The sequence below is a fragment of the Puntigrus tetrazona genome, chromosome 12 (assembly GCF_018831695.1).
Source record: "Puntigrus tetrazona isolate hp1 chromosome 12, ASM1883169v1, whole genome shotgun sequence".
Classification (NCBI taxonomy): domain Eukaryota; kingdom Metazoa; phylum Chordata; class Actinopteri; order Cypriniformes; family Cyprinidae; genus Puntigrus; species Puntigrus tetrazona.
In genome coordinates this window covers 11551249-11569087 of record NC_056710.1, presented here as the reverse complement: position 1 = coordinate 11569087, position 17839 = coordinate 11551249, and the positions used below count along the sequence as shown (strand labels likewise).

The 17839-nt window shown below is 37.6% G+C and overlaps 1 protein-coding gene across 1 annotated transcript; it reads right to left on the bottom strand.

Moving 5' to 3' along the window:
- Nucleotides 1–470: 470 nt before the first annotated feature.
- On the bottom strand, nucleotides 471–15977 carry itgb3b (integrin beta 3b). Its single transcript, XM_043254270.1, has 15 exons — nucleotides 15779–15977; nucleotides 15224–15309; nucleotides 12409–12613; nucleotides 12081–12333; nucleotides 11601–11763; nucleotides 11328–11489; nucleotides 10277–10372; nucleotides 10079–10168; nucleotides 9590–9724; nucleotides 8020–8446; nucleotides 5852–6074; nucleotides 5190–5290; nucleotides 4979–5098; nucleotides 2601–2767; nucleotides 471–1425 (listed from the first exon to the last, which is right to left on the bottom strand). The coding sequence occupies exons 1-15, from the start codon at nucleotides 15852–15854 to the stop codon at nucleotides 1357–1359; spliced, it is 2373 nt and encodes a 790-aa protein (XP_043110205.1). The 5' UTR covers nucleotides 15855–15977; the 3' UTR covers nucleotides 471–1356.
- Between the last annotated feature and the right edge of the window lie 1862 nt (nucleotides 15978–17839).

Genomic DNA, 17839 nt, shown 5'->3' with positions numbered 1-17839 from the left:
TATATTTTAAAAAAACTTCAGATTTCATAAAATGTACTTTCAAAATAGACATAGTAAATGTAAATTTCTTATAATACATTATTTGCTGCATGTAAAACTTAAATAACTCACATAATAATTAGGCTACCTATCAGTGTTTTGATTTTAAAAATTAAACAAATTAATAAAAAAAAAAAAAAAAAAAATTACAGCTGTACGTGGTTGTGACATCAGTCCAGTAGGTGGCGCTGTGACTCAATACAACAGAATCACACTCAACGAAACACTACTTGCCTTCACACAGCAAAGAAAATTAAATACAGAATTAGTCCGAATCATTTAATTTAGACCAGGGCGTAGACCCAAAAAAGTGATATGGCGTTAAAAAGCAAAACAGGCCTTTATTAACTTCAAATACAAACAATGAAATTAGTTTAATAGTAATTAATAACAGTAATATATCATAAATGATAATGGGGGGGAAACATTGATACACACACTATATCATGTTTTATTGTTATTAAAATTGAATTGTGTTCCATCGTTAGATATAAGAAATATAATGATACTTAAATATATCACATAAAATTTTTTTTTTTTTTTTTTTTCGTTGTTTCTGTCTAACTTGAATTTACACGTACTACATTTGGTCCCAGTCTTACAGCATCAATATACACAACCCATTCCTTATTTTTCCATTGGAGGGCACTGTTACTTTTTTGCATTTGAGCGGATGAGGACTTTTGGCTTTTAAGGTCATTCTGCCAGACAAATAATAAAAATGTCTCTATTTTTGGCGTGCGTTTTGTAAAAGTTATGCCGACAAACAACTCTTGCCCATTTTTATACACCACTTGATAAGCGAACCCCACCAAAATTGTGCACTGAAGGTGTGTGTGATTAAAAAGCTACCTCTATAGTTACATATTATTAACAAAGCTATAACCACAGCGAAGAGAACAGCTTATATTAAGAACGTTTCTTGCTCGTGATGAGGGATTCAGTGTTACCACAGGCCATCAGTAGTTGGAAAGATTGCTCAGGCTTTTTATCATTCATATCTGTGAGGAAGCAGAGAGAGGGAGGAAATGGCTTGACGCGTGTGTCACTACAGTGTGAAACTATCTTTCCAGGCACGGTGCTGTCGTCAAATACAGTCATGTAGAAAATGTTAAGATTAACATTCATCCAGTGACAAACAGAAAGACTTCCACAGAGGGACTATGGCATTTTTGACTTTACATATGTACAACAAAAATATGTACAACTTTCCTGATCGTGTTCAATTTGCATATTGCATTTTACAAAAACATTAATACTTTTAAAATATGAACACTGTCTGTTAGTGCCTTCCGATTCTTCCTTTGCTCCCTGTGGTCAGTCCTTGCCTCGGTATGTGATGTTAGTGAATGTTGATGTGGCACCTTTGTAGAGGGGGTTGTGGCCCTGGAAGAATAAAAATCTAGTTATCATTCAGTGTGCGTTTATACAGTCTACATTGTTTTTTTTTTAGCCTGCCCTACAAAATGTAGATTCTTCACAGCTACAAGTATGGCGAAATTTTGAATTACATTACTTGCTACTTCAGTGAATGGGTGCCGTCAGAGTGAGAGTCCAAACAGCTGATGAAAACCATCACCTTAATCCATACGACTAGTCCAGTAATCCTCTAGTCCAATAATTGACCTCTTGAGTAAAGTTGCATGTTTTTAAGTTTAACTTTCCATTACTTCTTGCCAAAAAACAATAATTACACAGTCCATCTCCTGTTGTTCTCTTGCATCAGAACCCAACAACATCTTTGTTTAAAATGATTTCAGACTGGTTTGGCTTGTAAATGGTGCTTAGTCTTTTCATATATCTCTCCTGATTCAGACGAGACTACTTCTTCACTGGAGAAAATGCAATATTAGGACAGAGGACTCATTTTAGCTGGAAGCAGCAGTTTGAAGTTAAAGCATCTTAGTAATTGGATTTGATATTATTGCTGTTTTTTTTTTCCTTTTTTGCTAGAGTCATGTCGATTACTTGTGGATTATTGTGATGTTTTTATCAGCGGTTTGGGCTCTTATTCTAATGGCACCCATTCACTTCAGAGGTGAGCAAGTGATTTAATGCTAACTCACTCCAAATCTGTTCAGATTAAAAAAACAAATGCATCTCGGATGGCCTGAGGGTGAGTACATTTTCAGAAAATGTTCATTTTTGGGTGAACGATTCCTTTTAACGAGTCAAATTACACGTATTTCAACATAAAAGTTTAAGTGGGAACTCATTATTGAGCAGAGGGGATCAGAGAGTTCACATGTGGCCCGAGACCTCACGAGGAAAGCCTAATTAGCATCGTATAATTGAAAACAAAAATTGCCCAGGGGTACGGAGGCTTTTTCTTTGTTCTAAAGGGGAAAACAGCATGCCACTGAAACAGTAAAATCATCCTGCCAACATCTATAGTTCACCCAGCTACTCACACACAGTAATTTGAGCTTTTTACATTAAACAGAGAGATGTGGGAGTGTAAATGTGTTTTTGTTTGTGTATCCTGAGGTCTTTGATCAGTTAGCTTCTGACTGAAGAGTATTGCACTAGGCATACCGTGTGTATTCTGGCACGTCACTAACCGTTTCCCACTTGGCACGTGCTCGCTCCTCCTCAAACTTTGCAAATTCACGCCGATCATGGATGGTGATAAGCAGTTTCCAGATAAGCAGGGCAGCCAGACCCAAGATCAGAATGGCCCCAGCTACTGACAGGAGCACCACCAAGATATCAGGGCCTTTAGGGCAGTCTGTTACACGAGAAAAGGAAATATAGGTGAAATATGATTCTATTTTAAAGCGTCTCTATTGTGGATTTTTGAAAAATGATCTTGTAACCCATATCTAAGTGAATCAAAACATCCTGCTAAGTTTTAAATCGGACAAGCACAGTGTTATTGTCTCTCAAAAGAAAGAGTCGACTCAGAATCATTAAAACGAGTCCCGAACCGTTTCATGTTGACATTAACATATTGCCCACCCACTTGTTAATCTTTTAGTTTTGGCTCTGAATGAAAATGCTAATTCGTTCTTTGCCAATTTTAGAGTGTTAAAGGGCACATAACACACACGGTTTGACTCAATCTCATGTTAATCTCGAGTACTTCTAGAGTAGTACTGTCTCCTTCATATTTACAAAAAACTTTAAGTTTTATCATACTTCTAAAAGAAACATACAGCCTTACTATTCTCTCTGAAAAAAGCTCCCGGAAAAGCGCTGTGTGGGCGGAGCTGAGTTATCTTTTCCTTAAACCAAAAACACACTTCTTTTGAGATATTCTTCCAGAGCAAGTCCCGTGAAGTGCAGCTGAATGAAGCGAGTTGATGGGTGCAATCTTGCTCTCTCGCTCTGGCAGCGTTGCCTACTTTTTTCAATAAAAAGTAGCTAAAGCCAGCTTGAAAAGTCACTACATGTTGCTAGATGATGTAATTGGTTAATTTGCTTATTCATTACATCAGTGCATCATATTATCTTGCCTCTCTGTGGTCACATAATGCATTTAAATGCAGCCAAATTCTCTGATATGTTTTACGTTTTCTGTTGTCAGAGAATGAAATGCAGCCCATTATTAGGCCTATTAACCAGCTCTCCCTTACAAGATATGTATCTGCATTTGCCGTCATCTAATGAAATCGAATACACATAAAATAGACAACGGCTGTGCTGTGATTTTGACTATATTTGCATGTAAAATAGAGTTATCTAACAGAATATCTATTTTAACTGAAAGCTCTGCTCCTTTTAGCCAACAAAACCTCGAGCAGCAGTACCTGTCAGTCACAGAGACTCACTAAGGTTTGTCCAAAAGTCTCTGGATTTGTTGCTAGTGGGTTTTTTTTGTGAAAAATGTCACCAAGGGGGTCTGAAAAGTCACTACATCTAGCAACAAAGTCGCTAAGTTGGCAACACTGCGCTCTGGTCTATGCCTGTGCGGGTGCGTGCTTCTGCGATAACAAATTGAAAAAAACTCCCAAAAACTTGAACAAACAAGGAAGTATGATTTTTGGCACAGAAATACTCTGACATACGTTCAAATTGTTTTTTGAAACTTTGTCCATGTTTAGCTTGAGTATCCAACTCTTTAACAGTGCAAACCGCTCTGAATGCATGAAACAACGTTGTAACGTTTAAAAGCTCACAAACAATGCTTTGAATCAAACCGGCCAATCACCAAAAGGGCTTTGGAAAAAATGAATCGTTGAGTGAATCGTTTGGGAGTCGTTGAACAAATAAGGTAAAAAATTAGCATGTTAACTTGATGTATGGGCCTCCCAAAACCAAAATTATGAATCTTTCATAAACCATTAAATTGTGAATTGTGACGAAACGAAAGTTCACAAGAATAGGATTTATTTTAAATATAAATATTTTGAAATACCAGAAAAGTAATTTTTGATCAACTTAATACATCCTCGCTGAATAAAAGTAAAAATAAACAAATAAAATTATATAATATAATTTTATATAATATTATAAAATATATACATATACACACACAAAGCTATAGACTCACTTCTCTATGTAGGTTTGTGTCTGTCTCTTTGCTTCCTGTCTGAACCATTCCTATCCCAGTAGGAATTATACTGTGTCAGCGGGTTCTTCAGTAGCTTGGATGTTGTTTATTGCTGTGTGTTTTTACAAGGTGGGGTGCTCCCTGGGTTCTGAGGTTGTGTGTGCCACTAATAGAGCCCATGTTCCACATGTGTGTCCATTAAAGCAGAGCAGCAGACTCTCACTGCGGGCTCCTGAATTTACAGCCATCACACACTGCACATACACTTAAGCAAACACCCAGGAACTCCTACAGTATATTCCAACACTCCTATGTCTAAAAGCAAGACATACCCTGAATAAAATTAAATAAACACTAATTCCGTAAATAATTTAGTTTTCACAAACTCAAAAAGAAAAGTAAACACATTGATTTTCTTCAGCGGTAAGAGCATTAACAGAATGTTACCTGGTTCTTTCACCAGAAACAGGATGGATTTGCCGCTGTTGTCCTCATAGTACTGAAACCTTTGCACGCAGTCGTCCTCATCTTTATAGGTGCAGTTTACTGCATTCTTATCATGGAACACTGTAGGGTAACAGAGGGTTACAAAAGAAGGCTACAGAAAATGCTACTAGAATGCTATAAATAAAATAATAAAATAAAATGATAATGGTACCCAAATCATCCACCAGTCTGATTTCATCTCTGCAAATTCGAGTGCAAGTGTCATCATCGAAGAGTTTTCCTCTCTTAAAATGCTTACATTCCACACAGTCCCTAAAGATAGAAATAGAAATCTTTTTCTTAAATAAAAATTTGACATAAGCCTTTATACTTGAATTGCCTATGTTTGAATAGTTATTAAAATGCTAGTTTACTGCTTACTGAACACCGTTTTCGAGATACATTTATTTCATGCTAAGTATGCTACAAATACATTTACATAATTATGTGCTTAATAAAAATACCCTGCCATTGTAATTGAAGTACTAGTATAGTAAATACTGAAGCATATTTGATCGGGCTTAAATGGAAATATTGAAGGATACTTCAAGTACACTTTAAATGTCTTGCAGTTAAAGATAAAAAAAATACAATCATCATCAATAGTGACATTAAATCACATTCCAGGCTTAATATTAAGAAATGTGCATTGCGTGCAAATAGTACTCCAAATTAAATTAATTATTTATATCAGTAAGACTTTTTTTTTTACATTTTGAAAATGCACATTTTGGAAAATATACAAGGTCATCTCAGTATTCTATGCATACAGAAAATGTTCAATAGAATTTGGTAATATGCTTAATTTATGCTTAATATAGGAGTTACACTTACTTCTTCAGTGTACAAGCGTCAGGGCAGGTGGGGCATTTGTCGCAGGTAGAGCCGTAGGCCCCAGGCTGAGTGCATTCACAGCTCCCACACACACACTGACCACGACCACTGCACAACAGCCCCAAACTGGACATACAGGTGTCTGTACGAGTAGAACAGTTGCAGTTCTCCCCCTTCCAGTCAGGATCACACTGACAAAAACCACAGGAACAAGTGCCATGACCTGGAATGAGCCATGTAGAGAAAAAGAACACAAACACGGCAATGAGTGAGCAGACTCCACATGGCTGTAGAATTTAGAAGCTTTCTGGACCATGTATTTGCTTTTCTTTCCATAATTTGGAAAATCTCATCATGTAACAAGGTCAGTCTGAAACTGGGCCCATAAAATGCCTCATGTAAGGAGTTATACATTCCACACATGCCTACAAAAAAATGACCCGTTTCCAAATATTATGCAGAGGCTTTCCATGTATCACAAATGAAATTCCCCACTGACAATTAACTGTTGTCAAACAGCTCCATCATTTTTAATTACAGAGATTTCTAAAAATGGATATCTGGTGCCTGTGAATGTGAGGAATGTGACAGAATTCATATGATAGTCACAATATATTTGCCTTGACGTTCAATGGCGGAAAGCTGAGCTCCATTACATGCGTGATTTACAGTTATAATTATAAACACATTGCCGGCAGTGTGTATGTTTACTTAGGAGATTACAGTGCTTTATTCCTTAGCAAAACAACGTTTGTGAGTGATTTGGGATTTTGGTTGTACATACAACAATGATGCAGCTAACAATGGCTAACCAAATGTAAAAAATAACACAGTATTGCATGCAATTATTCTTCCCAGAGAAAACAATACAAACTCTTTCACATCAGCCAAAACACCACTTTACTCCCTCGCTGGGCTATTTTTGCTTCAGTGACATCATCAATGTGTGACAACGCAGAAAGGCATTTTCTGGATTACTTTGGACCTCAGGGAATATGCTATAAGAAAGTTCTTGTGGATCTACAAGATGTTTTCTCCTAAAATGTTCAGTTTGTTACAGCGGAGGGTGAAATATTTTGGAAACCTTTATACTGAGATCTGGTTCTGTTTAAGTGAGAAACCAACCCCCTTCCAAGAGGTACACAACTTCAAGAGGTGCACTGTAGAGTTTAGTTTTTTTACATTCCAACTCAAAAGCACCAGAGTGGAACATCAGCACCTCGTATGAAGAACAAACACACGTCTCAAGTAGGTCAACACATGGTTTAGCCTACCAAGTCCCCCAGAGCCTGTTTATTTACACAAGGAGCTCATACTTCGACTAACGTGGACGCTTTAGTGTTATTGGAGGTAATTCCTTCGATGTGATGTAAGGCAGAGAACAGGGAATCTTGCTTGTAAAGAAAGATTTTTGCACAAAATAATAGACTATGAGTATTTGGGCGCTTAGGTCTCCTTAAGAAATTAAACTGAACTGAAGTATCAATATATTTGTAACATTTCATATTGTAAAACATTGTGTATATATATATATATATATATATATATATATATATATATATATATATGTGTGTGTGTGTGTGTGTGTGTGTGTGTATGAGACAAAGCAATGTTGAGACATTTTCGAGGTGTCGCACATTAAAACAAGCCTATAGTTGGTTGCACTGCAGGGTTTTGATTCATTTGAACGATCAGACTCAAAAGAATCATTTGAAACTACATTGCTTACTCTATGGTTCTGATTCTCCAGTTAATAAGAATAATTTGTTACAGTGGTTGTACTGTATGTTTTTGATTCACTCAGACCACACTAGCAGTGCTGTATGCCTTTGTTTCACTAAAAAGAACCAACTTGCAAGAATCATCTGTTCAGGAATCAGACTACACTGGTGGCATTGTATGTTTCTGATTCACTAAAAAAATACTCATATGAATCATTTGTTCCCATATGAGAACATCATTCAGTTCTTTTTTTTTTTTTTTTTTTTTTTTTTTTGGTTTTCCGTTCCCAAACCTGGAAAAAAATATTACTTCCCCCCCACATTTTTGTGCAAATGGCATTTGGATATTTGACACATTCTGATTCAAATACATTTACACATTTATTTTAATAAACACTCTAACAATCTAATAATAAAACTCTCTATGATCCACAAATATTCTCTTACCTGAGCAGAGCTCTCCTTTGTACCGCAGACAGCTGAAATCGTCACACTCACACCTCTTCCCCCACACCTTGCCGAAATCATTATTGTGGCACACACACTGGCCGCACACACAGTCTCCACGACCGCTGCAGACCACTTTGTCTGGCCCGGTGCAGGCGTCCTGCTCGGTGGGGCTGTAGTCCCCCTCTGCACACTCACACCTGGGACCCAATCGTCCCGGATTGCACAGGCAGATCCCACACTCGTAGGTGCCATTGCCGTGGTGACAGATGGGACTGTCAGGCTCTGCTTTAGCTTGGCATTTACACTCGCACTCGAAGTTGACTGTGATCTGCAAGGTGTCTTTGAAGCCCACCGGTTTGATGGTGAAGGTCTTACGCTTCTCTTTAGGACAGCCTCTGGCCCGAGCTTCTACACTGAAGGACACCTGGGATTAAAGGAGTCTGACGTTGTTAGAAAATCAAAACCTATAAACAGCAAGGATATAGTAAATTGATAAACAATTGTTTTGGTTTCCACACATAAGTAGCACATTTGTTTTCAACACTAATAATAATGAAAATATCCATTGAGTACCAAATCAACATATTAAAATTATTTGTGGAATTATGTGGCTGGGAAATCATAGAATTAAATCCAACCTTTTCTTATTTAAAAATAGAAAATAGGTTTGAATTGTAAATATTAAATTTGAAATATTTTACAATATAACTTTATTTTAGATTAAATAAATGCAGCCTTGATAAGCATAAGAGTCAAAATATTATAAAATCCCACTGACCCTAACCATTGAATGGTAGTGTATATTTAATAATTGAATGTTAAAAAATTTATAAATAAAATTATATTATTATAATGAATTAAACACTATCATTTAATAATTAATGAAAATATATTTTCTCTTTCTAATGGTGTCAAATCCATACTTTACTGGTCACAGCAATGCAATGTTTTAATTGTAGTTCACCGTGTGAAGACTTTATTTTTGTAAGTGAAAGATATAATATAATATAATATAATTGAATATAATAATTGAAAATAAATTAATATTTCTTTAATCTTATATTTCTTATAGAGATGTCTAGCCATTATGAACATGACATACAGTACGTGAGAGTTTTTCCACTGCTGAAAGTTTGTTTGTAGGCTGCCTAAGCATGTGATAATGTTGGGTGGTGTGAGTCAGAACAGCACAGGAAACAGGCGAGTCTGATCCTGGGACATAGTCAGCTAAATGAGTAATGGCACAGATACACACACTTGTCCTGACTGTGTATATATTTTTTACCGTTAACCATTTATAAGGAAGGGAGTGAAACCACAACATTTCTTTCAACTCATTATCGAAAAAAATGATGGTTGCACATTAGAAATGACATTTCCTGTGCTCCTCCTCTTGTGGAATATGTCAAGACATCAGACTGAACTGACTGTATGGGGAGTTTTGAGATGAGTGGTTTGGTTAAGTCATACTAGGAGTTTTAAAGTGAAAATAAAGCAACAGCACAAGCTATACAGAGAATATTAGAGAGATGGACAGAAAGAGAGAAAGAGAGAAGAGAATACTGACTGTATCTCCTCTTTTGAGGCCAGAGCAGGATCTTAGCCCAGGGATGACCTCTCCATTGAGACATGTGGCATTAAATGTCAGACTGAGCTCTTCAGGGACATTCAAGAGCTCCAGCTCAACCTTAGAACGCAGTTTCTGTTACACAAAACACAACAGCAAACAATAGATCAGTAACCACAGACAATGTGAATGGTGTAAAGCCTTTTAAAGGAATGCTCCAGGTTCAGCACAAGTTTAGCTCTATCGTTAGCATATGTAGATCACTACAGAAAAAAATTAGTTAACTTATTTTTGAAAGAAGGAAGAACAAATAAACAAAAAAAGGCATTTAATAGGTAACTCCACCCCAAAATTAAAATTTTGTTATTTTTTAAAGCCAAGAGGCTTGTGCCTGTTCCATTGACTGCCAAGTAATGAACACTGTAAATTTCCAGAAAAATAAAAAAAACCTGGAAATTCCTTTTTGGTAAACGTAAAAAGGGACATTACAGCGTATGCATCCTGAATCAACTGGATGACATTATGAGAGTCCTCGGACAACGTGCCCACCGCAGTGCCAGGGATCAGCTCACTGTAGTTCTACAACGGATAAAAAGAGTGAAAGAAGGATACAGTCTTTGAAACTGATCTTTAAAATCACAAGCATTTGCCATACTGATTTACGATAACGTTTATTACCCTTCTTACCTTATAGAGTGATTCCACATGGCTAGTCACAGCAAAGATGAGATTTATATTGTTCTCTGACATTTTCTCTGTGATTAATGCCAGGGATGGATAGTCCTGAAAAATGTAATCCATTATGCATTAATAAAGGTACTATAAACTTAATTTAAGAGTTTTCATATCCTGCACAGTGTGTCTAATACCCTATCAAAGTGAATGTTTCATCTATGTTTCACGTAAAATTGACTAAAATATCACAATATGGAAATATTTTCTCAATCTTTTTTGAGAGACAACAAAATGAGTTTATAAATAAAAAGGGGTCCTCCTATTATTGCTTGTGCAAAATGGTGCACATTTCTTAATACAATTTAAATATGTCAAATAACAAAACTAAATGTACATTTTAAATCAAACCTTATATAAAAAAAACAAATCTATACAAAACAGAAATCTTGTCATTTAACCCTTAGCATTCCTGTAAAAATGTAATGCTATGTTGGAATGTTAAACAATAGGTTAAATAAACTAAGGCCTGTGCTCTATACATTTAAAATTAGAGGCAACCAATGTACTTTAATCATAATCCAAACAAAGACACTGCAAATATGCAACATGAGGGGTTTTTAATCTAAATTCGATTGCATTATTTCGGAATTTGAAGCAAAAGCAGAATTGTCTGACTTCAGCTTTGTGAAACTATACTATATACAACATCTGTACAAAACCGAACCAGCAGACAGCTGAATCAAAATGCAGAAGGTGGCACTTATGAAACAGCAGTGATACAGTGTTTCATTGATTAAAGCTGTAAACAAAGCAGCGCTGTGCTTATGAACTCTACATTAATATGCATTACAAGCAAGATGAAAAGAAAATACAATGTAAACTTTTGTAACGACTGTCAGTTCCCTTTAGAAACACATTCAAATGAACTTCCACTCCAATTGTATTGTGATTACTGAACGTCTCACCCGATTTGTTTCGTTACATATTTGTATTCATTTTCAACTAGCTCAGAGCACATCGTCACATCCCTACTAAAAAGTAATTAAAAGGATGAGCAGAATACCATAGTTGTAGACATATTGTAGACGTTATCTGTGCCCACGTAACATTGGCCATCATTGGGTCGTACAATCCCTGCCAGGCGCCCATCGAGTGCCACGTGTGTCTTGGCATCTGTAGTGAAAACCAGTAAGTGAGAAGCACCTGGTCTCCAACCAATTTTCTCCTGAAAGAAAGACACAAGTGGTCAAATATGAATGCTTAGTTTGGGCTACTCTGCTAAGAAAAGTATTGTGATGATCTCTGTATTTATTTTTGCTTGTTGAGAGAGTTCAACCTTGCACACGGCGGCCTGTATAATGGCATCAAAGCCTCCCTCTGGCGCGTCCCTGTTCCGAGACACCTTCTGTTTCTTCACTTCCTCTGTAAAGCGGCTGACCTCCTCCGTCAAAGACAGAACATGTCTGTAGCCAAACTGAGGCTGGCATTTGTATGGGATGCTATGGAAGATAGTGTATTATGATGTAGAAGGATCAGAAAAGAACATTAATGGTCAGAGAGTTCAGGAAGTTACAATATTGGCCAGACACAAATGAGACTCAACATTCAAGCTTTAGAAAACAGCTTACAGCATAACAATTATTTCTGTACGTAACTTATAGCAAATAGAGACACTTCAACCATAATAGCAGTGTGACTAATGATGTAATATCTGATTCTGTCAGCCAGCAAGCACACCGCCCAATTACAAGTTTGAAATAAACAGCCATCATCTGTAATGTTTATGTTCAGCCTGTAAATACATGTCATCACTCACGAGTAACAGGGATTTAACACAGCTTCTTGAGGTGAGATGTACATGTACGGTGACACGGGTTTATCCACAAAAGCCCCAAAGCCCATGCGTAGATTGCTGGTGGTTTTACTCATCTCTTCAGCCAGGCCTTTCCCCAGCCGTCGCAGCTGAGACAGATCGTCATTCATGGAGTAGGACAAATCCATCAGATAATACAAGTCCACAGGGTAGTCCTCAACCTGGCGGACTTTCAGTGTGAAGACCTGGGAATCATCTGTGGGATGCCAGAGTAACAATTTGGTCTAATGGAGGAACATGTGGTCACTTGTTCATGGGTTGATGAACTCACCAGGCCTCAGAGAGATGTGCATGCTCTGAGGTTGGATCTGGGTGACGTCGGTGGTGGATCCCGAAGCTTTGTCACTGAGATCTTTGTTCTCTGTCACATGCATTTTGCTGATGGGATACTCCAAAGCTCCTTTTCTGCATCCTGCTTCTATGAGGTTCTTCTTCAGGTCACATCGGGAGGAACCAGGTACATTTTGTCCAAAATCCTGAAGCATTTGGCAAACAGTTATACTATTACAGGACACTAAATAAATTCTCCTCAAACAAATAATTTAGTCCTTACCCCCAAATCACACTAATGCTTGAGGCAATATTTTTTGTAGCAAGACATCACTCATATTCACTTATTTTAGACACCACTTATTTTATATTTTAGCCATTGATATTCAGGATATATGACTCACACTTATGAGATTAGACATTTCAGAACAACAGTAAAAAAAAAAACAAAACAAAGGAAGACTTTTCCTCTTAATAAAGATGCAATAGTTGTGAGGACTTAAGCACTGACTTTAAATTTTTTTCAGTCTGTTTTCATCAGACATTTGCTTTAAGTAAGAAAGAAAACGTTAATTTCATTTTTGATTCTATTCCTTTAATAGTGAAAAACAGGTACTCTTCATAGGCATAATGGTTTTTATGCTGTACAAATTGTATTTTCTTTCCCCTACACCAACCCTACGCCTAAATTTCAAAGAAATCTGAAAATAAAACTTTATGAATTTGTACATTTTTAAAAGCAAATGAAAACAAGACAAAAAAAAAAAAAAACATAATTTAGTATTTAAGTCTTTTGAATTTGGGGACAGAGGAAGTGTTCTCATAAACCACCTTTACATTGTAATATTTATGTTATATCCATGTCATTACACAAATATGTCCTTATAAACCACCTAAACCTGTGCAAACATACTACTACTACTACTACGATTAAAAGTCAGATTTTTACTATCAAAAATAAAGCTCTTGACTCCATCCAGGAATCTTAATAATGTAATTAAATCCAAAGTAACATTTCTCAGCTCAGTCATTATACGCTTTGTTACGTATGCAACCCTCGTTCCCTGAAGAAGGGAAAGGAGACACCACATCGGATATGACCAATGAATTGGGATCTTGCGTCGAGAGACCAATCCACTTCAAGTGTATTAAAAAGAAGCAAAGAACATTGACATGCGCTGATTCTATCCAGCTGCAGCTGATCACAGCATGAATATAAATGAGCAGTGGATGCAGCACATATTCAAGTTTTAGCTGAGAAGCTGAGTTGGGGACCTGGCCGCTCAGCAGTGGTACAGCACCTTGGCGATGAGATGTGACATCTCTGTTCAGGGAATGAGGGCTACATACGTAATCGAGACTTTCTCTTCATTCGGTCACTCCGAGTCACGTGAGATATGTCCGACGAATTGGAATCACTACAAAAACGTCATGGGTGCTACCCCTTCCAGTGTCCTGTGGGAGCCTCCCAAGCCCCCTTAGTTGGGTATAGGCTGGGGCTCATCCTCAAGAAGGCAGCTACCTTTGCTAGCACTACCCACTCTGTAAGACTGGAACACTAAGGAACGTCCCACGTTCTAGTAAACAGGGACGTTTGGTAGTCCAGCCTTCCCGCAGGAGGTCTCAGAAGGTATACTCCTATAGACAGTATTTGGAATATGGAAAATTGGAGGTGATTGAACCCTCTTACAGTGGCAGAAAGTCTGCCAGGGAATACCATGGCTATACCATGGAAATGCACACATGTCAGGTACTTCACATGGCAGCACTCCATCAGTTCTCAAGGATTCATCAAGTTTGGGCCTGGCGCCAGATGCTCCGCCACATCTGGCTGTCTTGGTGATGGAGGAGCTCGACAGGGTCTACTGTATGAACACCCTGGAGCAGTTAACAAGCCGACCAGAAACCGGGCCCCTCAGTGCCTTACCTGTTTGAGGTGAGAACACAGGAAGATACCAGTTCCACACGAAGGCTACAGCCTCACCCAGCCTGCAGCAGTCACAAGCCAATGCCCAGGACAATGCCACACTCCTTGTTAAGTGGGCCCATAACCTGATAGGGCAGGGCACACCCTGTGCTTGGTAGGCCAGGGTGATGACATCCACTATCCAGTGGGCCATCCTCTGCCTGTTTTGTTGGCCTTTGTGACAGACAAAAAGCTGGTCTGAGGTCCTGAAGCTTTGTGTCTGGTCAATGTAGTATTTTAGTGCTCGGACGTGTCAGAGCAAAGCTAGGGCTGGGTCTATAAACAGAGTGGCGGGAACCTTAGGACACAGCTGATACCCAGCGTGAGGGTCCACTGGTAACAGAGCTCAAACCATCAGTTCCACAAACCGAAATGGACCTCACCTGTCTGCAGCCGGGATGAGAACCAAATTGAGGAAAAGACACAATGCTCCAACCCCTTTCAACGTGACAGAGCCTGGCCCGCAACTCAAAGATGACTCATTCAAAACTGCCACCTCAGCATGCTTAGTGCCCAGGCATGTGAGACAGCAATTGTGACCATAACCCAACGCCAGGTAACGACCGCATCCAGAAACACACGGGTGTATGTTGTCTGAAGCAAGACCCACGTTGTCTTCCAAGACACAAGAGTTTGCCAAATGCAACATCGTCTTTAAAAAAGCTGCACCCGTGAACGACAGCCACTGAGGGGAGCAGAACATTGAAACACTCGTGATCGGCTTCAGCTGGAAGCAATCGGTGCACGCCAATGTTCATTGGCTCATTTTAATACACTCGAAATGGATTGGGATCTCGCTTCGTCGGATTCAGAGTGACCGACTGAAAGGGAACACTGTAGATCACCGCACCTCTTGAAAGCACCATGCACAGGTAGGATGCACTGCCAGGCATTGCTGACATGTGCTGGCTCCTCGAGAAGTACAGATGTTGGAGCCTGGGAGAGAAAGAAAAACGCAAATGGTCGATCTTCAGTTGCAATTACTTTGTAGCCTACAGGTTTATAGAGACAAAAGCATGTCTAATCATTAACATATGATGAGATTTATTAACTCCATTCGGGGAAGATTTAAACAACCAGTGTGTGTATCTGCACTGCTGAGATGTTTTGCAAGTAATTTAATAAACACAAAAGTTCATAAAGTTCGCATACACGTGAAGTGCATCTAGCAAATAATGTTGTTTTAGGGAAAGAGGGGTCATTCAAAAAGTTTGTTCAAACGAAATTAAGGATAAAAGCAAATTATTTGACCGTCAGAATTAGGCAAAGTCGCCCTTCTACTTCATGGGCTGTCCTGAACCACATCACAAGTTCAACATTAAATATATGACTAAAACATCAAAAACGTAATCAAGCGAGGACACAAGCGATAAAAGTACACACAAACTAAAATGATGATACGTACCTAGTCCAGCATCAGTAAGGAATACAATTACACAATAAATCCATAAACTGAAGAGTTTGGGTGAAGTTTTCTCCATCTCGGTTAACTTGTCAGTCAGCTCATACGGCCGTTTATCGCTCTTTATCGCCCGAGTGCATCAGCGGTTTGTGCGGTCTGTGCCCTCCTCCTTTCTTTACGCTACAGAACAGACATCGCACCAACACCAAATATAGAGTAAATTGTGGTAGGACTGTGGGTTATTTCCGAGAGATTGGGCAGAGGAGGGGCCGACGCGAAAACGTTTGCGCCTGGTCTTCTATGGAACCTTAAATTCCTTTAAAATATCACAGTGTAGCTATTTATTTATTTATAGTTACATAAGAACAAAAATGAAAGGACAAAATGACATTAGTTTTTTTTTTTAAACATAGGTTATTAGAGATTTCAGTAACACAATTTAATCGATGAAATATAACACAGAACACATTACCCGCACAAAACGTTGTTTCCCACGGGTATGTTTTAGGCTAACCGTGGAAACTGTAAAGCATAGCGAAGAAAGTTTTCATACAGTTTGTGGAGGATTATGACCATGATAATATCATGACCTAAATTAATTATGTAACACAAAAGTTAGTCTGGACATTTAGGGGTTGAAGTAGCCTGGTGGTTAGTGAAATTTATTTTCCTTTTCATCTGCCTAATTTGTCAAGTTCTGAAACCTAATTTTTGTGACCGGCGTTCACAGGAAAACGTGTTATCTGTGAACAGCTTTCTTTCAGATCCATAGTTCTTGTTGTTAGACACAAACAAAAGGATGAAATGTAAGCATCACAATCTACGGATTTCTCTATAGCTTACCCAGAATATATGGGTACTGTTCTCCCTCTAGTGGCTAAATTGTGAATATTTTACTTAGAGAAAAAGGCTTTATGTCAAGCAATCTGTTAATGGATATATTAAAGTATTAAAATAGAAAATTCTTTTTTATTATTTAAAATTGTAACGTGCTTAATATTTAATAATGTTATTGTATTGTTGATTTAAAAAATGTAGCCTTGATGAACACAAGACACTTTAGTACCAAAAAAATCATACACGTCCCAAACATTTGAACGGCAGTGTATATATTAATATTAATTAATATGAATCACTCATTACAAATTTAAAGTTTGACCAGTTTTGGAAAATATTGGCAGTCCCATCACATATTTTTTTTGTGCTGTTATTCATTGCACTACAGCTGTGTCAGTATTAAAACGTGTGACCCACATAGAATGAAATATTCACAGTTATAAGCAGAAGCAAAAGAGGCAGAAGAGAAAAACACATCTATATACTGCAAGAATAATGTCTTTTCCTCACTTAAGACCTTTTCCAAAATGCAAAATCATTCTTCACCAAATCTTAATTTTGTCTTTTATTGTAACTCCTGATGCCCTGTTTACCCATGATTTCATATTACGCGAGTTACAGACAGTAAAAGAACTCAGTTAAAGAAATAATTGTTTTAATAGTTAAATTTAATTGTTAAAAAAAAAATGGTTCACCCAAAAATGAAAATTTGCTGAAAACATACCCTCAGATCATCCAATATGTAAATGAGTTAGTTTCTTCATCTGAGGAATAAATGAAGAATAAAGAACAAATTTAGCATCACGTCACTTGCTCTCCAGTGGATCCTCTGTATTGAATGGGTGCCGTCAGAATAAGAGTCAAAACAGATCCACAATAATAAACTAATTTGCCATTGAGACGTTATTAAATTTCAAACAGTTGCTTTCAAGTGAAATATAAGTCCTCTATCCACAATGTTGCTTTCTGCAGTGAAAAATGTATTGTCATGTCTGAAACAAAAAAATCTATACAGGCAAAAACAGTATAAAACAGTTCTAAATTTTTGATGTGAGAGCACAAGTAATGGTCCTTCTAAATGTTGGAAGTTAAAATGAATTGATTAACTGCAGTCATATTCTGCATTATGGTTTTTATAAGTTATTTTCATGCTTATTCTGATGGTAACGATTTATTGCAGAGAATACATTGGTGAGCAAGTAATGTATTGATAAATTTATCTAAATC

Bases quoted from the DNA above. Each gene is read 5' to 3' on its own strand.
- itgb3b (XM_043254270.1), bottom strand. From the start codon at position 15,854: ATGGAGAAAACTTCACCCAAACTCTTCAGTTTATGGATTTATTGTGTA. The intron at 15,310-15,778 runs GTACGTATCATC...TTTCTCTCCCAG, and splicing joins CCTTACTGATGCTGGACTAG to GCTCCAACATCTGTACTTCT. The intron at 5,291-5,851 runs GTAAGTGTAACT...TTCTATCTTTAG, and splicing joins GACGCTTGTACACTGAAGAA to GGACTGTGTGGAATGTAAGC.